The sequence below is a fragment of the Crocuta crocuta genome, unplaced genomic scaffold (genome assembly GCF_008692635.1).
Source record: "Crocuta crocuta isolate KB4526 unplaced genomic scaffold, BGI_CrCroc_1.0 scaffold102, whole genome shotgun sequence".
Taxonomy (NCBI): domain Eukaryota; kingdom Metazoa; phylum Chordata; class Mammalia; order Carnivora; family Hyaenidae; genus Crocuta; species Crocuta crocuta.
The window spans coordinates 8,923,770-8,941,997 of NW_027530019.1; the positions used below are offsets into that span (position 1 = coordinate 8,923,770).

The window sequence follows — 18,228 nt, forward strand, 5'->3', positions numbered from 1 at the left end:
CAGTCCAGATGCGCATTCTTGGCACTCGTCTGACCTGAGTGGACACCAGGGCAGCTGGCCTTTGGGGATCCAGAGAAGAAGGTGAGAGATCCCGGGAGGCTGGGGATCTTCAGAGCTGGGAGGGGAGGGGTGCTGCGTTGGGAAGGTAGAGACAGAGAAGAGAGCAGAGAAGCAGATTCCAAGAGGAAAGACTTCGGACTCAGATGGGAGCCCTAAACCAGAGGTTGGACTGCAGTTTGGGGCCTGATCTCCCCAGCCCTCCTGTCCTTGCACAGGCATTCATTGCAGAGTATCAAGGGCTGCAGGTTGGGGATTCCTAGCAGATACTATGGGGTTGGGGATGGGGATTCAAGGCTTGGCAGGGAGGAAGCCTGGAAGGCTGGAGGTAAAGTTCTGCCTGGGGCTGACAAACCTCAGAGGACTAGTGCCCTGTGGGTTCCTTTGATTAGGGTTAGTTCTTCCACTAGGTGGAAAGTAGGGACCGGCATCAGTGCCTACCAGATGTTCTGAAAAGAGCAACGTGGGGATGTGAGTCCTTAGTGATGCTCCTAGAAGTTTGCTCCAGAAGTGAAAACAGCTGGCACCTCCTCCCGCTGTGTGGGCTGTAGATATGAGGGACACTCGCTCCTTGTCCCTCACGGATCACCTCCCACTTCCCAGGCAGCAGGGTCAGCATGCTCTGTGCAAGGCCAGAGGCGGTGGTGCTCCTGGGAGCTCTGCTGACTGCATCCCTGGATCCAGCGGGTAAGCATCCGGTGCCCCTAGCTTAGCGAAGTCGCCCGGTACCTCCTGCAGGAGGAGGAAGTAACAGATGCTGGCAAGCTGCAAGATCGGTCAGATCACAGCGCGGCTCAGCAGGATGGGACACTTCCTAGCGCAGCTTCAATGCCAGACGGTGTCGCCTCTTGGGTGGGATTGGGGGCACTCAGTGAGCGTGAGAAGCACGGACGGAGGCCGCCAGGTCCCGGAGTGGTCGCCGGGAGGCTAGTGCTGAGGGGACCGCTCTCTGCCCCACAGGCGGCCAGGACTCAACTGCACTGTCCTGGGAAGTGCAGCGCTACGACGGCTGGTTCAACAACCTGAGGCATCACGAGCTTGGCGCAGCTGGTGCGTCCAGTGGTCCGGGGAGGGGGAGGGGGAGGGTGGCTGGTGCGGAGAGAGCGGACGGAGAGAGCGCGCCGCCAGCGGCCCGGCTGTCTGTGCGGCGAACTCCTATGCACTCCCGGGCCCAGGAGACCCTGACTGAAAGGGGTCTCGTCAGTGAGACAGGCGTAGAGAGAGGTTTGTGGACTTTTGGGGACGGAGTGCCCTGACAGGACCCCGCTCCCTCCTTCCCTCAGGCTTCCGACTGCAGCGCCTGGTACCGGCCAATTACGCGGATGGCGTTTATCAGGCTCTGGGGGAGCCGCTGCTGCCCAACTCGCGCCGACTCAGCGACGCCGCCATGCGGGGCACAGCCGGGCAGGCCTCTCGCCGCAACCGCACAGTGTTGGGGGTCTTCTTTGGTGAGAGCAAAGTCGGAGAACACTGGGGTTGACCAGTCACTTGGCGCCTCCGAGAGCCGCCCTGCAAGGGCACAGGAGACTGACCCAAGACTCCCAGCCATCTCCTCCTCCTCACTAAGCTACACTTCCAGGCGGTTTTTATCTTGGGGGATTTGGGGGTGTCGATTTAGGGATATTTACTTCCCTAATCTTTCCCTTACCCTTTACTGCAAACGCAGGAGTATCACTAGACCTCCATTAAAGCTCTTAGGAGCTGAGTCCCCGGCCACCCCCCTCCTATTCATATGATTATATCCCCTTTCCACCGAAAGAGAAAGGGGGAGGCAGGATCCGGTGGGAGGTGGGGGGGATTGGTTTGGGGGAGCCCTTATCTTAATTATATTTTTTTGGATTCTCACACCAATGTTCCGTGGAGACGGTACTATAGCCCCACTTGAAAATTAGAAGAAAGACCCGGAGCTGGTACTACAACATGTCTTTGACTCTTGAGAAACAAAGGGACACTCCCTGCCCACGGGGAGTGTCCATTCTCATCAGTTTGGCCCCCATNTGCTGTGGATATTATGCAGCCGCCCTCGTCTCCCGTCCCGTGTTCCTTGTGGGGGACGGGCCTCTGCACCTGTCCTGTTTGAGTTCCCTCCGTCGCGACCGCCCCTGCCTAACCCTCATCTCTCACCGAAGCCTTCCTTGGGCTCGGGTCCCTCCCAAGGCGGCTGCTCTACTTGCCTCCCTTTTGCCTTCTCTTGCCCCTCAGAACATCGCTCTGTATGAGTGGCTACCCAGCTTCCTGCAGAAATCACCCCCAGAATATACAGGTACAGGAGTTGAGGGAGACACTGAGACTACAGGGGTGGAGGGGGGGAAGGGCAGATCAGGATCCATGGGGGAGAGAAGATAGGTAGGTGCATGTGATGAAAGAATGTGATAAGGGAGTCAATTTCTCTTATTATCCCTGTTGGGCAGGGTACCGTTCTTTCCTGGACCCCAGCATCTCCCCAGAGTTCCTGGCGGCCTCTGAGCAGTTCTTCTCCACCATGGTGCCTCCTGGCGTCTACATGAGGTGAGGGAGGGGCTGGCAGTGGAGGAGGCATAGCACACTGCCGGAGGTGAAGAATCAACTGCCTTGGGAGCCTGGGGCCTTTTATACACCTCCACAGTTTAATGGGAAAGAGAAGCAGAATTTGGAACCCTGAAATAGGACCCTGGGGTAGGAGTTTCAAACTTAACAACTCCTCCTAATGGCTGACCTTTAGTTGCTGAGGACAGGACTTGTCTAGCAGCTGGGTTATTCTCTTTGCTCCTTTCCTTCCCACTCTATGTGGACAAAGAGCAACCCATACCTTCAATCCACACACATTGCCAAATCCCTGCTATGTTCAAAGAAGTTCAGCCCTCCGTCCTGCCCAAACCTTTCTGAGTCCCTCACCCCACTCAACCCCATGTCAGCCTTTTCCCTGAGCTCTCATCTCATTCTTGATTCCCCATTTCAGAAATGCCAGCTGTCACTTCCAGATGGTCCTGAACCAGGGTATCGGCAACTCCCCAGCTCTTAGGGTCTGCAACAGCTACTGGATTCGGGAGGTCAGCCTGGGGTCCGGTTCAGGGGAAAGTGAGTCTTGACACACAGGCTGGGGAAAGCAACCATTCCAGTTGCTTTTTTGGATGTTGCTTCTCCAGATAGTAGATGAAAGAAAAAGTGATCAGAAGGTGGGGCGCCCCGGGGGGGTTAATTGGTTAAGTGTCCTACTGTTGATTTTAGCTCAGCTCATGATCTTAGGATTCCTGAGTTTGAGCCATCAGGCTCTGTGCTGACAGCATGGAGCCTGCTTTGAATTCTCTCTCTCTGCCTCTCCTTCCCTCTCTGCCTTTCTCCTGTGCTCTCTCTCTTCTCTCAAAATAAATAAATAGCTTTGAAAAAAAAAACCACTTAAGAAAATTATCTGGAGACAACAGCTCAGGAGTCTAGGACTAGCCAAGGGCCCTTAGACTTGAGGTGCTACAATGGTTCAGAACGACAGGTACCAGGCTTTGGGGAGAGGCCAAATGTGTTGTTTATTTCCAGAACGCGAATCTGAACAGTGCCCAGGCAGTGAATCACCTGCTGCTGGGAATGGCCTCCCAGATTTCGGAGCTGGAGGACAGGATAGTGGTTGAAGATCTAAGGGGTGAGCTTGGGAGCTCAAAGGGATAAGGGTCCAGAGGCTTGGGAGCCTGGGAACCCCTCTGGGTTAATCAACAGGCAGACCCTAGGGTACCTACAATGCAGGAACACAGATATGCATACTACAAATAGCCATTAGAAGAAAAAAAGCTTTTAACTTTTTCTTGTTTAATTTAAGTTTAATGTTGTTTTTATTCTAAATAACCTATGTCTGTGTATGTAGGGGGATGGGTGACACTACAATCTCCTTGATAGTTAGGTCTCCAAAGCTTTTCATCCAGTCCTGACTTGAGGCTAAGGATCCTGGTAAAGGACAGGGACTTTACTACTTGGTGACTAGAACAGTCTTGAGTCCCAGGGGAAGATTCTTGCCAGAAAAATTTCCCCTGTTCATACATGGTAACACTGACCCCACTTGGAGGCAAGGTTGATATGGATACAGGTCATATGTTGGAAGTTCTGGGGGTGGGTAGTGCCAAGAACCTAATTCAAGACTGTTGAGCAAAGAGGGGTCAGAAGGATTCAGCCTATAGCCTGGTTCTTCCTCTTTCTCAGATTATTGGCCTGGCCCTGGCAAGTTCTCCCGCACAGACTACGTGGCCAGCAGCATCCAACGTGGCCGAGATATGGGGTTGCCCAGCTATACCCAAGCCCTGAAGGCATTGGGGTTGGAGACCCCAAAGAACTGGAGTGACATCAACCTCAATGTGGACCCCCAGGTGAGAAATAGTAATGACAGCAATAGCAGCTATAACTTTCTTGTTTTAAGATCTGTACACTTGTAACTCATTTAATCTATATCAAGAATGTTACAGGGCAGATACTATCATTATCCTTATTTTACCAATGACATGGTTGCTAAATCAGTCACAGAGACAGTATTTAAACTTAGTCATCTGATTCCAGAGTATGTTTCTCACCACCACATTGTACCATCCCTACAGGGTGGCCTCTGTGTTGGGTGCCATTGTCCTATTCCTGCAGGGTCCTTCCTCATGAATTCGGTGACCTTGAAGCTGCTAATTACTGGGACAGATAGCCTGGGTGGTGGTGGTCACTGGATATGGCCCACAGGCACCTAGCAGTGCTCTCACCATGGGCAGGGACACATGGGTCTTCCCACCAGTCTCGCCACCTCCTGAGGGGGACTGCCTAGGAAAAGCAGGCTCCTTCAGGCCTGAGCAGCAAGCCAGGCAGCTGATGGAGTCCCCGGTTTAAAGGATGGAGCCGCAGTGGCTGCCCTCCCCACCATACGCTTGCACATACACACATGTACACACACATATTTCTCACCCCAGGTGCTGGAGGCCACAGCTGCCCTGTACAACCAGGACCTGTCCCGGCTGGAGCTGCTCCCTGGGGGGCTCCTGGAGAGCCACGGGGACCCTGGGCCCCTCTTCAGTGCCATCGTCCTTGACCAGTTTGTGCGGCTGCGGGATGGCGACCGCTACTGGTTTGAGAACACCAAGAATGGGTAAGGCCTTCATGAACCTCCTCCTCAGATTCCACCTTGGCCCGGAGCCCCAGGCCCTCTGCCTGGAAGCAGCCCCATGGGCCTTGGATTCCCAGCCGGCCTTACCTCCTCTTTAATCCCTCTGGGTCTCTTTCCTCATCTGAGTCCCTGGGCCCAAGATTGCTGGAGGCTGGAAGCCCCTTCTCATCCCAACAGTTCCTGGCTTTCTCCAACTTAGGCTCTTCTCCAAAGAGGAAATTGCAGAAATCAGAAACACCACTTTTTGGGATGTGCTAGTGGCTGTTACCAATGTGGACCCCAGTGCCCTGCAGCCCAATGTCTTTATCTGGCATGATGGTGAGTGGCAACCAGAGAAAGGAGCAACGGTGGGGAGAGTCGCTTGGTGCTGTCCAGGGAAGCAGGTGCCAGGCAGCCTCTTCTGTGTGCTGCTGGGAAGCCTGCTTTAGGCTGCCTCCCCCAGTAAGTACTGGACTGCTTTGCAGGCTGCGCTCTGTGGCCAAACTGGGGTAGGTACTGAGAACAGGGTATGGAAGGGGTTTTTTTTGAGGGGAACAAACTCCAGAGAGGTGGGCCTGGGAAGGAGAAGGGTGCATGGTCCTTTACAGGAGAGAGGGGAAGGGTGCCTGGCCAATGAGTGAGATCGTCAGACTTTGAGGTCTTCTGTCCTCTCCCTCAGGTGCACCCTGCCCTCAGCCTCGGCAGCTCACAACTGAAGGCTTGCCCCGCTGTGTGCCCCTGACCGTGACTGACTACTTCGAAGGCAGTGGTCCTGGTTTTGGCATCACCATTGTGGCTCTCTGCTGTCTTCCGTTAGGTGAGCACTTCACACCTTCACCTACCCCTTTCCTCTTGGCTGCCCCCCTGCCCGCATACTGTCCCTGCCCCTCATGACCTGCTGGTCTGTGGGACTAGCTCCTCGCGACAGTCGAAGCCAGGCTCAGGGGACCTTGTGAAGGGAGGGGCAACAGCACCCTCAGTGAAGCTGCAGGCATGAAGCACCCCTCCCCATTGGCTCCTTCTGATTCTTTGCAGTGAGTCTGCTTATCTCTGGGGTGGTGGCCCATTTCCGGGGCCGAGAGCGCAAGAGGCTACAGAAGAAAGGCAAAGAGAGTGTGAAGAAGGAACCAGCCAAAGATGGGCTGTCAGGTGAGATGGAGTTGAGGGGAGGGAGGGAAATGGGGCCCAGAGAAGGGCCCCTGGGAGAAAAAGCAGGTTGCAGATGTGGGGAGAAAGCCAGGCTTTGGGGTGCCTGCTCAGAGTGGTAGAGTGGAATTGGCTTGAGGTCAGGGGCCTGGGTACCTCTGCCGAATGTCTCTGCCCGATCGTCCCTTCCCCAGCGATGGAGTGGCCAGGCCCCAGGGAGAAGAGCTATCCCATTACCATCCAGCTGCTCCCAGACCGACGTCTACAGGTCCTGGACAGGCGGCTGTCTGTGCTCCGTACCGTCCAGCTGCAGCCCACACAGAAGGTCAACCTCATCCTGTCCAGCAACCGTGGGCGCCACACCCTGCTCCTCAAGATTCCCAAGGAGTATGACCTGGTATGGCCAGCCCGCCTCCCCTCCTTGGAATGCTCCTGTATCTCCTCTCTCAGAGCGAGCCCTGTCAGCTCACCTTCTCCTCAGCTACAGAGCTCCCCTGTGAAGATGATGCTGGGGAAAGGCTCTCCTTTCAGCTGTCCCCACACTCCATGTGACCCTCCCTCTGACCTGCTTGAGCCACTCACCTGGTTCCAGCCTGGATGCACTGGGGGGCAGCTTTTCTCACCTTCCCTCAACTTAAGGTCCTTTGAGGGGAGGCTGAACCAGAGCCAGAGCTCCGAGCACTGACACGGGCTTGCTCTTTTTTAACCCAGGTGCTGCTGTTTAACTCTGAGGAGGAGCGGGGCACCTTTGTCCAGCATCTGCAGGACTTCTGTGTGCAGTGGACTCTGGGCCTTGATGTGACTGAGATGGGAGAGAATGAACTATTCAGGAGGGCTGTGACCAAGCAGCAGCGGGCGTGTATCCTGGAGATCTTCTTCAGACACCTCTTTGCCCAGGTGCCATAATTGTGTGTCTCAAAGACCAGACCTGGCCCAGGGTTGGAGGGAAGCTGGGCTGGACAGGATCCTGCATGGGGTAAACTAAGTTTCTGGTCTGTGCGCTGGAGATAGACAACGTCGATTGAATCCTGGCGTTGCCACTCACTAGCTGCAGGGCTTTAGGCTGGTCACACCATCTCTGCTCTGTATGTCCATTTCTTCATCTGTCAAATAGTGATTAAAATAGGAGCCATTGGCATTCCCAGATATCCCCCATATAGAAAATGAAATGAAATAAAATAAAAGTAAAGTATAGGATCTATCACCTTGGGTTGTTGTGAGGATTTAATGAGATAGTCTACATCAGTGGTTCTCAAAGTATGGCCCCTGGACCAGTAGCAGCCATCTCACCTGGGAATTTGTTAAAAATATAAATCCCCAATACTCTCCACCAAACCCAGTAAATCAGAAACTCTAGGGTTGGGGGCCATAAGCCCTCCACGGGGTTCAGAAGTTTGAAAAACACTCTTCTATGTATAGGATTTAGTCCAAGTGCTTGGTACATTATAGGCCTTTAACAAATGGTAGTTACACGTATATGACTTTTAAAATCTTTGCACAGTGCGCAGAGACCAAATCAGGCACATGGCAGCCCTGTCTAAATTGACAAGAGAGTAAATATATCCCTAGCCTCTTCCTGCCTGTCCACCCCTGTCTACTTCACCTCTGTCCCCGGTATAGGCTCTCTCATTTTGCATTTTGAATCCCAAACTTTGTCCTCTCCCATTTCCACCCTCCATCTATAGACCTCGCACCATTCCTAACATATAAAGCTCGTGTATCTTGGGTCCAGGGAGAAAATCCAGAGAGATCTGATTCACTTCCTCAGAGGCCCAAGTCAAAAGTATATCTGAGGACCAGGAGAGATACAAGGACTCACTCTTTCTGAATTGGACTTTAAGGAGATGTGAAAGGTCACTGAACTGAGTTCAGCCCAGGCCTCACCTCCTTTCCTCCTTTCCTCTGCTGCTGCCCAAGTGCAGGTGCTAGACATCGACCAGGCAGATGCAGGGACCCTGCCCCTGGACTCCTCACAGAAGGTGCGGGAGGCCCTGACTTGTGAGCTGAGCAGAGCTGAGTTTGCTGAGTCCCTCGGCCTCAAGCCCCAGGACATGTTTGTGGAGTCCATGTTCTCTCTTGCTGACAAAGATGGCAATGGCTACCTGTCCTTCCGGGAGTTTCTGGACATCCTTGTGGTCTTCATGAAAGGTAGGGGGAGAGTGGGCCACTTCAGGAACCAGCAGTCTTTCAGCACAGAGATGACCTCCATCCTCCTTTCTCTTCTCAGGCTCCCCAGAGGACAAGTCCCACCTGATGTTCACCATGTATGACCTTGATGGAAATGGCTTCCTCTCCAAGGATGAATTCTTCACCATGATGCGGTATGAGTGGGCCCTTCCAGTTCTGAGACTCCCTGATGTTTGAAACAAAGTCATATCAGAGGGGGTTAGATGAGGAGGCTATGTGGCCATCTATTTTGAAAAGTTGCCTAGATACTGGATTCTAGATGCTCAGAGCATCTAACTTCATAAGTTTATCTGACCAGGCCCCTGCCTCCAAGAGGGTCTATTATCTGCACTGTCTACACCAGCCAGAAAATTCTCCCTCCCTAGTTAAAAACAAACAACAACCACTAAGCCAATATGACCAATACCAAAAGTCTAGTATTCCTTTTGGATGCCTTTGGATCTTTATCAACTCTTCTACACCATACCTAACACTGTGCTTTATACCCTGAAATAATGGATGGAAGAAGGATGACCTTTGTCACTCTTCCTGTATTAATCACCAGGACATGAAGAAGAAACATGGAAAGATCCTCTATATTCCAACACTTCTTTCTTCCTGCTTCTTAAGCAGGTTGTGGTCTGCTGACAAAGACCAGCTTTGAGTGCGTAGACTTCTTATTCCTGAAGACACTGTTCTGGTAACAGTGAAAGTCCTCTTCAGCTCCATAAGGACAGGGCTCTTCTCTTTTGTTTCTCACTAAATCCACCTCTTCTGCATTGTGATTCACACATAGCAGGAATTCAATACATACTTAACTGAATCAGGTGGTATAAATGAGCAAATGAATAAACAAAATGCATAAAACTGCAGAGTCTTTTACCTTTTCTACCTTATTTCTTTCTGTTACTTTCCGCATTCCCCCTAACTGCCACATCCCTCTTCAGCCCAGACACTGCAACTGGACATGGGCTTCTAAAAGGCTAGGGTGAAGCTGATTGCAGTCCACCCTTCACCGGGTGTGCCATTGCAGGCCCAGACTTGGGTGAGGCTCTAGGGATCTAGGAGAGGGTCTCTGTCCACCAGGGCCAAGCATCCACTTTCTCTTCCTGTACTCAGTTGTAGATCTGGCCCAGTCTCACTTGGATGATGTGTTTTTTTAATAGGCTTGCTATGCCAGGCACACACAGGTCTTTTTTCTTTCGGATTCACACAAACATGGATGGTTGGCTTGTTTTTGTCCCAAAGCACAACCTAAGAAAAGAGTATGGCCACTCTGGGTGCTATGAGATTGGGTGTGGAGACACTACTGCCTGTGCCCCGTGGCATTGGCACAAGGAAGCAGCAGCCATTGTAGCTACATCTCCTCCCCCCCACACCCAGGGTTCTGTGCCCCCACTGGGCTATGAAAGGGGGAGGCCAATGGCAGCGTGGGATGCATTAACACAAGAGAGTGGGCAGAGACCCATAAGAAGCCCATGGTCATCTGGACATGTCCCTACCGTAAATGGACATTGATCCCACCTTACAATGCCCTCTAGTTTTGAGGGCTGCTTTCTCTAATTGGTCAAGGTCACTTTCAATTTCAAACCTGTGGCTACCCCACCCAGCTTAATGTCAACTACAGGCTGGATGAACACCTTCTCAGTGCCATTTCCTGGGTCACTGGTAACCACATTAGATAATCTGGGACCCGCCCCACCCTGCACTTGCCTGAACCTGACCTTGCTGGATGACAGACTGCTGTATGTCTCCTCCTCCCCCAGGTCCTTCATCGAGATCTCCAACAACTGCCTGTCCAAGGCCCAGCTGACTGAGGTGGTGGAGTCCATGTTCCGGGAGTCAGGCTTCCAGGACAAGGAGGAGCTCACGTGGGAGGATTTCCACTTCATGCTGCGGGACCATGACAGCGAGCTCCGCCGCACGCAGCTCTGCGTCAGAGGTGGAGGTGGAGGTACGTGAGTACGTAAGAAATGGTAGGCGTCAGGGAGGGGTGTGTCTTCAAAATGAGAGTTGCTGGTGGATAGGACTTGGGTTATCTCTTCAAGTCTTTTGTGCCTAGTATAGAGCCAGGCACGTGTAGTCAAGGGTGTCACATACAGCTATACAATCTGTGCACTGCACAAACATGCCCAATGAGAGGTCAGGGGGTGGGCTGAAATCTACTCACTAAGCTCATGCACATTGGTCTGGCGTGTAGCTGGTCAGAGGAAGAGACATTATTTTCTTTATACAAAGGATGCAGGACTGCATCTGCCTGAAGTTGTCCCCTTTTCTAATTATGCCAAGTTAGCACCTGTTTACAATGGGTGCCCACTGTGGGCAGTGAGGGGAACAAGGCTGTAACGAGATGAGAACATGACAAAGTCACTCGCAAGTGCCGTGGCAGCCTTCCTGGAGAAGAGAGGGGGGCAGGCTCCCATCGTTCTGCCCTTGTGAGGAAGCCTGTCCAGACTCTTGTTCTTCTCTCCAGGTTTTGGAGACACCTTTAAACCAAACGTCGGCTGTCGAGTCTCATTCATCACTCGGACACCTGGGGAACGGTGAGCAGGAATGGAGGCATTGGCAGGTCCCCTTGGCCAGGTGCCCTGAAGAGAAATGAAGGAAGTGGGGCTGGCTAAGTCAGTTCCTGGGACCAGACATTTGCCCTCTGAAAGTAGCTCTTAGTACATAATTGATCCTGGCCCAAATTCCAGCTGCTTCCCACACCTCATGTGGCTCAGGATCCTAGCTCTCTCCCTGCCACTCCAGGACAGAATCGTTCTGTAAAACATGACCACATTGTATTCATTCATTCTACCTCGCTTCTCCTGCCTGGCTTCTCTCTGACCAGTTTTATGGGCAGGTTCTATGGCAGGGGTGGGTCCCAGGATCCATCCCCATCCTCTGAAGTTCTGACATGGTGATTCTTCTCCTGGCTGCAAAGACAAGGGGAGAATAAGGCCCATTTTCCCTTTCTCAGATCCTGCTCCCAGGAACTAGGGCTCCCTGCCTTAGAAGCCTCAGAGCTGGGAGGCCCTGGGCTGAAGAAGAGGTTTGGCAAAAAGTAAGTAATTTCCAGACCACCAGGCCCAAGGAACCATGGGGAGAAGTCTCAGACTCTCCGGGCCCTGCCCACCCTTCCTGGACACAAAAGGGACCATCCTGTGTCTCATTCCATACATCCCTGACCTGACGGGTGGGCCATAGAGTCAAAGGATTCTTCAACATCTTCTAATCTCTCCACCCTAACCTTCAGGCAAGGGGCCTGGCACTCAGATGCAATACCAACATGGCAGTAAGGGGTCTTCTGGCTCCTGCCTGCTTTGGGCACAGCAGCGAGGCCCATTCAGGGAGCAGCAAGAGGGAAGGACAGAACACACAGGAGGAAGATGAGGTGGAGTAGGAGGGAGACAGAGGAGTGGGTGGATGGACCAAATAAAGATAAGAGGTAAAAGGTGGGGAGCGGGTAGGAGTCTATTTACCGAACGCTGTTTCCTTCATCTGTTTTGGCCAATCCTGACTGACCCTTGCCAGGTTATCAGGTCTCCTTCATGGGTGGCATTTAGGGGAGGTCAGGGTGCCCTGGTCTCACAGCCAGCTGCTTCCCTTTGCTGCAGGACAGTGGTGCCCCCTCCCCGGCTATACACAGAAGCACTGAAGGAGAAGATGCAGCGGGGCCTCCTGGCCCAGAAGCTGCGGCAGTACAAGCGCTTTGTGGAGAACTACCTGCGGCACATCATGTGTGTGGCGGTCTTCTCCGCCATCTGTGCTGGCCTGTTTGCAGAGCGCGCCTACTGTAAGAGTTCCAGCTTGTGGGCGGTGGGAAAGGGCTAGTGGAGAGCTGTCTGGCTGCTCTTCCCACTGGAGCCCAGGCATTCTGACCCAGGCCCGGGACGCTGGCCTCTGTGCTGTGCTGATCCATCCACACCCCCTCACCAGATTATGCCTTTGCCTCACCACCCTCGGGCATCGCAGAGACCACTTTTGTGGGCATCATCCTGTCCCGGGGCACGGCCGCCAGCATCTCCTTCATGTTCTCCTACATCCTGCTCACCATGTGCCGCAACCTCATCACCTTCCTGCGCGAGACCTTCCTCAACCGCTACATACCCTTCGACGCCGCCGTGGACTTCCATCGCTGGATCGCCATGGCTGCTGTTGTCCTGGCCAGTCCGTAGCTCCTGGGCATCCTCCCCATTGTTGCAGCTCTCTGGGTCTAGCTGTGGGGGAAACAGTGAGGAGACCAGAGTTACTTAGACTCCCATCTCTCTTCCCCGTGCTCCTCTGTTCCTCAGGGTGGGAGGTAGAGTCAGCCCTGGGTGGCATCTCTAACAGAGTCTCTCTCAGTTTTGCACAGTGCTGGCCATGCAGTCAATGTCTTCATCTTCTCAGTCAGCCCCCTCAGCCTGTTGGCCTGCATCTTCCCCAACGTCTTTGTGAATGATGGGTCAGTTCTGGGGAAGGTTCCCCCATGGGACATTTGGGGCAGACCAAAGAATATAATGGAAAAGAAATAGATGACCCTCAACACTCCACTCTCACTGAATGAGAGTGAAGACCCTGCTGGGGATGCTGAGAGGTGACTTCCTTGCCCTGGAAGGAAGTGGCCATAATTAACCAAGAAAGATGTTTGGGAGATGAATTAGAATCTCTTTCCCACATGTAGCTAGCACAGAGCTTGGAATCTTAGCCTACCATTCACTCACTGAGCAAACATTTATGGAGTACATCATATGTGACCATCCAGGTACCAGAGAATAGGCATGCCAGATTCATGCAGTCATTCAGCAAATACTTGTTGAGTATTTACTACATGCCTGGCATTGTTTGAGCACAGGGATTAGAGCAGTGAGCAGACCCGGACCCTTGCCCCCATGGGACTTACAGAATGGGAACCAAGTACTCAAAGAAGCAAATAGCAGTAAGAGAGTTCAAGATAGTGCAGGAGGAAGAATTGCTAAGAAAGCAGAGGGTGAAACTGTGGGTGACTGGGTGCCATGTTCCTTGGATGGATCTCTGGCCATCTGAGTGGAGGCCCAGTAACCTCAGCAGTCAGGGCCGGCAGAAGCAGAATCACATGCCAGTGTGACAGTGGGGGAGCCAGTCCTGCCCCAGCCAGAAGCTCCATATACCTTTGCCCTACAGGTCCCAGCTTCCCCAAAAGTTCTACTGGTGGTTCTTCGAGACGATCCCAGGTAGGAAATGGGGGTGTATGTGGGGCCTGGGGGTTCTATCTGAGGACCGCTGCTTGTCTTCATCTTCCCTTGAATACATATTTGTACAGTGGTCGTGATTCCCTTTCTAGTCTCCAGAACAAGCCCCAGCTGCAGCCCCTGCAGGCAAGCTGTTCTGGGCACCAGGGAGTTCAGAGAAGGAGGGAAGAATGGGGGGCACGCTGTTGTATTCTCAGCCCACACTGAGGTCCTTCCCAAGAGTATTCTCTGACCCTGTTCCCACTGCCCCCAGGTATGACAGGAGTGCTCCTGCTCGTGGTCCTGGCCATCATGTACGTCTTCGCCTCCCACCACTTCCGGCGCCGTAGCTTCCGGGGCTTCTGGGTGACCCACCACTTCTACATCCTGTTCTACGTGTTGGTGAGGGATTCTCTGGGCAGGGCCTAGCCATGGGGGCAGGGATGAGCATCATAATGGGGGCAGGGAGCAGGCTTAGTTGGACCTGAGAGTGGAGATCCCAGCCTCTGAGGTCAATAGCAGTTTTATCTACCCAGCCCCGGCCCTGGGCCTGGGCAGGAAGTGTCTGGACAAGAGAAGGTGCAGGGAGGGTCCTGGCTGGGCCTGAGCTGTACTAACTGGTCACATCTCCAGCTCATCATCCATGGCAGCTTCAGCCTGATCCAGCTGCCCCGTTTCCACATCTACTTCCTGGTCCCGGCACTAATCTATGGGGGGGACAAGTTGGTGAGCCTGAGCCGGAAGAAAGTGGAGATCAGCGTGGTAAAGGCGGATCTGCTACCTTCAGGTACCAGGCCTAACCTGACCCCAGGTGGGGGGCATTGGAGTTGACTCATGTAGATACAGCTCCCCAGGCCTCCTGACCCCCATCAGGGCTTTTGATAATCTGTTGGGGACCCCTGCAGCTTTCCTGATACAAATAGAGCCCCAGAAAGGGCTGTGTTGTCCCCAGGAGGACTTGGAAACGATGAGACGTGACCATGAGAAGAGGCAGCTAAAAGACATTTAAGGGCAAAACAGACCCCCCTGTGTGTGGTCTGGGTGCTGAGCAAGGAACCATATATACCCCCTGCCATCCCTTAGCCCCCCTTCAGATGAGCAATTGGCTTAGATTTTGAAAGTCTATTTTTTAGAGTTTATTTAGAGAAAGAGAGAGAGAGAGAGAGAGCATGAGTAGGGGAGGGGCAGGGAGAGAGGGAGAGAAAGAATCCCAAGCAGGGTCTGCGCTGACAGTGTGGGACTCGAACCCACGAACCACGAGATCAAGAGTTGGTCTCTGATCGATTGACTAACTGACTGAGCTACCCAGGTAGCCCCTCGAGAGTCTATTTTTGAGAGTTTATGTTAGCCAAAGTGAGGATTCACACCACTGTAGAGGCTAGCAGAAGATGATTTTAGGTGTTGTGGGACCATCCAATCTTCAGGACTAACACAGTAAGAAAATTAATCTCATTTCACCTTTATGTCCATTGAGATTACTTAAGGACAAAACCTCAGCGTGTTATTAGTATGCTTTTTGCACTCTCCGGTGCTTGCAAATCAATTTTTTTTTTAAACAAAGAAAGAATAAGCCTGAGGCTCAGCTGTGGTCTAGCACACCAAACACTATCCAGCTAAAATTTGATAAAATATGGTGCCTTCTTTTACAATATATGGTACTGGTTTTCCACCCATCTGAGTGATCCAAAGTTTTTCAAGGTAAATCATATTGAAAAAGTAAGTCAACTTAAAGAAAAACATTAGATAAACAATAGTGCAGAGGTGTGCAGAAATGGCCCATCCAAAGGTAATTCATACATGGTGGAGGTTTGGTAAACACTGAGATGGTCCCTGGGGTAAACAGGTCCTTTGACCTGTAGGCCAATATTCAGGATAGTAGTATAGGGGCCTGAATGTTTTGTGGGAATAAGGAGTGGAGAGGAGAGTAGCTGAAACCAGGAGCAGAGAAACCTAACTCTGCTTAGGTTTCTAACTTAACCCCGGAAAGAGAGAGAGGGGACCCTCTGACTCCCACCCCCAGGAGCTCCTCAAACCATATGCTCACTCCCTGTCTCAAGTGTGTGGAGAAGACAGGGCATCTGGAGTATCTGCCAGTCCTCAGGCAGAAGCAAGCCTTCTGATCCCTGCCCTTGCCTGCCCATGACCCCCAGGAGTGACCCACCTGCGATTCCAGCGGCCCCAAGGCTTTGAGTACAAGTCAGGACAGTGGGTGCGGATCGCCTGTCTGACTCTGGGGACCAACGAGTATCACCCATTCACACTGACTTCTGCACCCCACGAAGACACGCTCAGCCTGCACATCCGGGCAGTGGGGCCCTGGACCACTCGCCTCAGGGAGATCTACTCACCTCCAGTGGGTGACGGCTGTGCCAGATACCCAAAGGTGCTTGCCACTGGGAACCACTTTCGGGTCTCCAGCACTGGCAAAGGGTCCCTACTCTCCCCTACCCTGAGACTAGAAGCTCCAGCCAGCACAAGGTTAGGCTGGGTTCCCTGAGAAGAGGCTATGTTGCTCCCATATCCCTCTTCTTCCTGCCTAAACCCATTTCTAACCTCAGAGCTGGGGCCACGCCAGGCTCATCTCTTCTTCTTCGGTTGGCAGCTGTACCTCGATGGACCATTTGGAGAGGGCCACCAGGAGTGGCATAAGTTTGAGGTGTCAGTGCTGGTGGGAGGGGGCATTGGGGTCACCCCCTTTGCCTCCATCCTCAAAGACCTGGTCTTCAAGTCATCATTGGGCAGCCAAATGCTCTGTAAGAAGGTGAGTGTCTCTCTTCCATTCTTAGAAAGAATGGGGACAGACTGCCTGATTGTGTCCCCACATCACAGTGGAGTAATATGGGGAAAAGCCCCTGGCCCCTAGGCACTGAGTCTGCTGGGGCTATTCATACACAGCTGTCCACATGCTCAACATTTGAGGGAGGGTAGGATGCATAGACAGAAAGATCTCTGCTGGGGTCTATTGGTTAAAAGCTTTACATCAGGTTTGTGGGGCTGCCAGAGATTTGGAGTCTGTGGGTGGTCTGAGGCTTTCCAGCCTCTCAGGTGAAGGCATCTGGGGTGGAGGAAACTTGAGTTGAGCTGAGTCCTGAGCTCCAGCAATGCATCCCCAGATCTACTTCATCTGGGTGACACGGACCCAGCGGCAGTTTGAGTGGCTGGCTGACATCATCCGGGAGGTGGAGGAGAATGACTGCCAGGACCTGGTGTCCGTGCACATCTACATCACCCAGCTGGCTGAGAAGTTTGACCTCAGGACCACCATGCTGGTAGGCCAGGGCCGGCCAGGCAGGGTGGGTATGTGGGCCACCATCTAGACTAAGAGCCGCCCCTGGCTGTGTGTGGCTGTGACATTCCTCCTCTCCTCCCTCTCCCAGTACATCTGTGAGCGGCACTTCCAGAAGGTGCTGAACCGGAGTCTGTTCACGGGCCTGCGCTCCATCACCCACTTTGGCCGCCCCCCCTTTGAGCTCTTCTTCAAGTCCCTGCAGGAGGTCCACCCCCAGGTCAGTCCCATCCCCACCTGTCCTGAGACCCTGGCCTTCCCCTGTCAGGATGTCCTAGCCCTCAAGCTCCCTAAAGCTATAATCTGAGTGGAGAACCATCCCACGCTAGCCCCACAGTGGGGTCAAGTGTTGGAGGAAGCCTTCAAACCTCCACACCCCTGACTGCCCCTAGCTCAAGCCTCCTCCTCAGAGCTGGGGGTCAATGCCTTGGTCATTCCAGCAAGCTTGAGAAGCAGCTTCCTCCTAAGGGGTGATAATCTTAAGACTGCAGGCCTCTCCTCTCTATAGTCACTCCCTGCAACACACTTGACAGGTACGGAAGATTGGGGTGTTCAGCTGTGGCCCTCCAGGAATGACCAAGAATGTAGAGAAGGCCTGTCAGCTCATCAACAGGCAGGACCAGGCCCACTTCATGCATCACTACGAAAACTTCTGAGAACCTCTTAGAAATTCCTGGTTCCCGTTTCCCCTCTGTGGAGCAGCTCTGCCAGCGGTTCCTGTTAGAATCCACCTCGGGTCTCAGCTAGAAAGCTGAAAGAGCTCCTCCCTCATGGCCCCATCTGTCCTATGCTCTGACAAGGTAGAGAAGAACCCTCCAGCTCAAGCCACAGCAGTTTATGGCAAACAAAGTAGAGTGGGGAGAGCCACTGCCTTGTGACATCTGTAGAGATCAAGAGATACAATATCATTTGCCTCTCATAGGTCCCCATGTCTCTGTTTTCCTTGCACAAAACCAGTGTATTGCTTTGTTATCTTCTTGGCTTAGGCATTTGAGGGATGGTGGAGTGGGGATAATCAATGTGAAGCGAGGCCTAGGTGAGAATCTCCTCAGAGCCCGGTTCAGAAGCCATGGTGCTTGGAATTTGGATGATCGAACTGTCTCTATTCAGTCTCTGAGGCCTTGTCCCTCCAGCTCCACCCCTGACCCCTTCTTGCTCCTAAAGGGTCAGGAACAGTTAAGAATAATCAGGGAACAAAGATGTCTACCTAGTCCTAGTCCTAGTGTTCCTGCAGTGCCTGCTGCTATGATCCTTCCGTGGCCCTTTTCTGAGCCTGTGAAGCGGCACCTGGGCTCTGAGACCAAGGGAATCCAACCTGT

The 18,228-nt window shown here is 52.9% G+C and overlaps 1 protein-coding gene across 1 annotated transcript; it reads left to right on the plus strand.

The window, feature by feature from the left end:
* The first annotated feature begins 674 nt into the window (after nucleotides 1-674).
* Nucleotides 675-17,565, plus strand: DUOX2 (dual oxidase 2). Its single transcript, XM_077764367.1, has 30 exons — nucleotides 675-744; nucleotides 1,018-1,107; nucleotides 1,341-1,505; nucleotides 2,075-2,320; nucleotides 2,469-2,565; nucleotides 2,996-3,086; nucleotides 3,568-3,670; nucleotides 4,222-4,385; nucleotides 4,965-5,140; nucleotides 5,358-5,476; nucleotides 5,817-5,954; nucleotides 6,173-6,286; nucleotides 6,478-6,680; nucleotides 6,995-7,180; nucleotides 8,206-8,431; nucleotides 8,511-8,604; nucleotides 10,216-10,403; nucleotides 10,923-10,992; nucleotides 11,412-11,495; nucleotides 12,049-12,227; nucleotides 12,371-12,601; nucleotides 12,779-12,878; nucleotides 13,577-13,626; nucleotides 13,898-14,025; nucleotides 14,257-14,410; nucleotides 15,774-16,006; nucleotides 16,226-16,384; nucleotides 16,737-16,892; nucleotides 17,001-17,129; nucleotides 17,443-17,565. The coding sequence occupies exons 1-30, from the start codon at nucleotides 675-677 to the stop codon at nucleotides 17,563-17,565; spliced, it is 4,266 nt and encodes a 1,421-aa protein (XP_077620493.1).
* The last annotated feature ends 663 nt before the right edge of the window (nucleotides 17,566-18,228 follow it).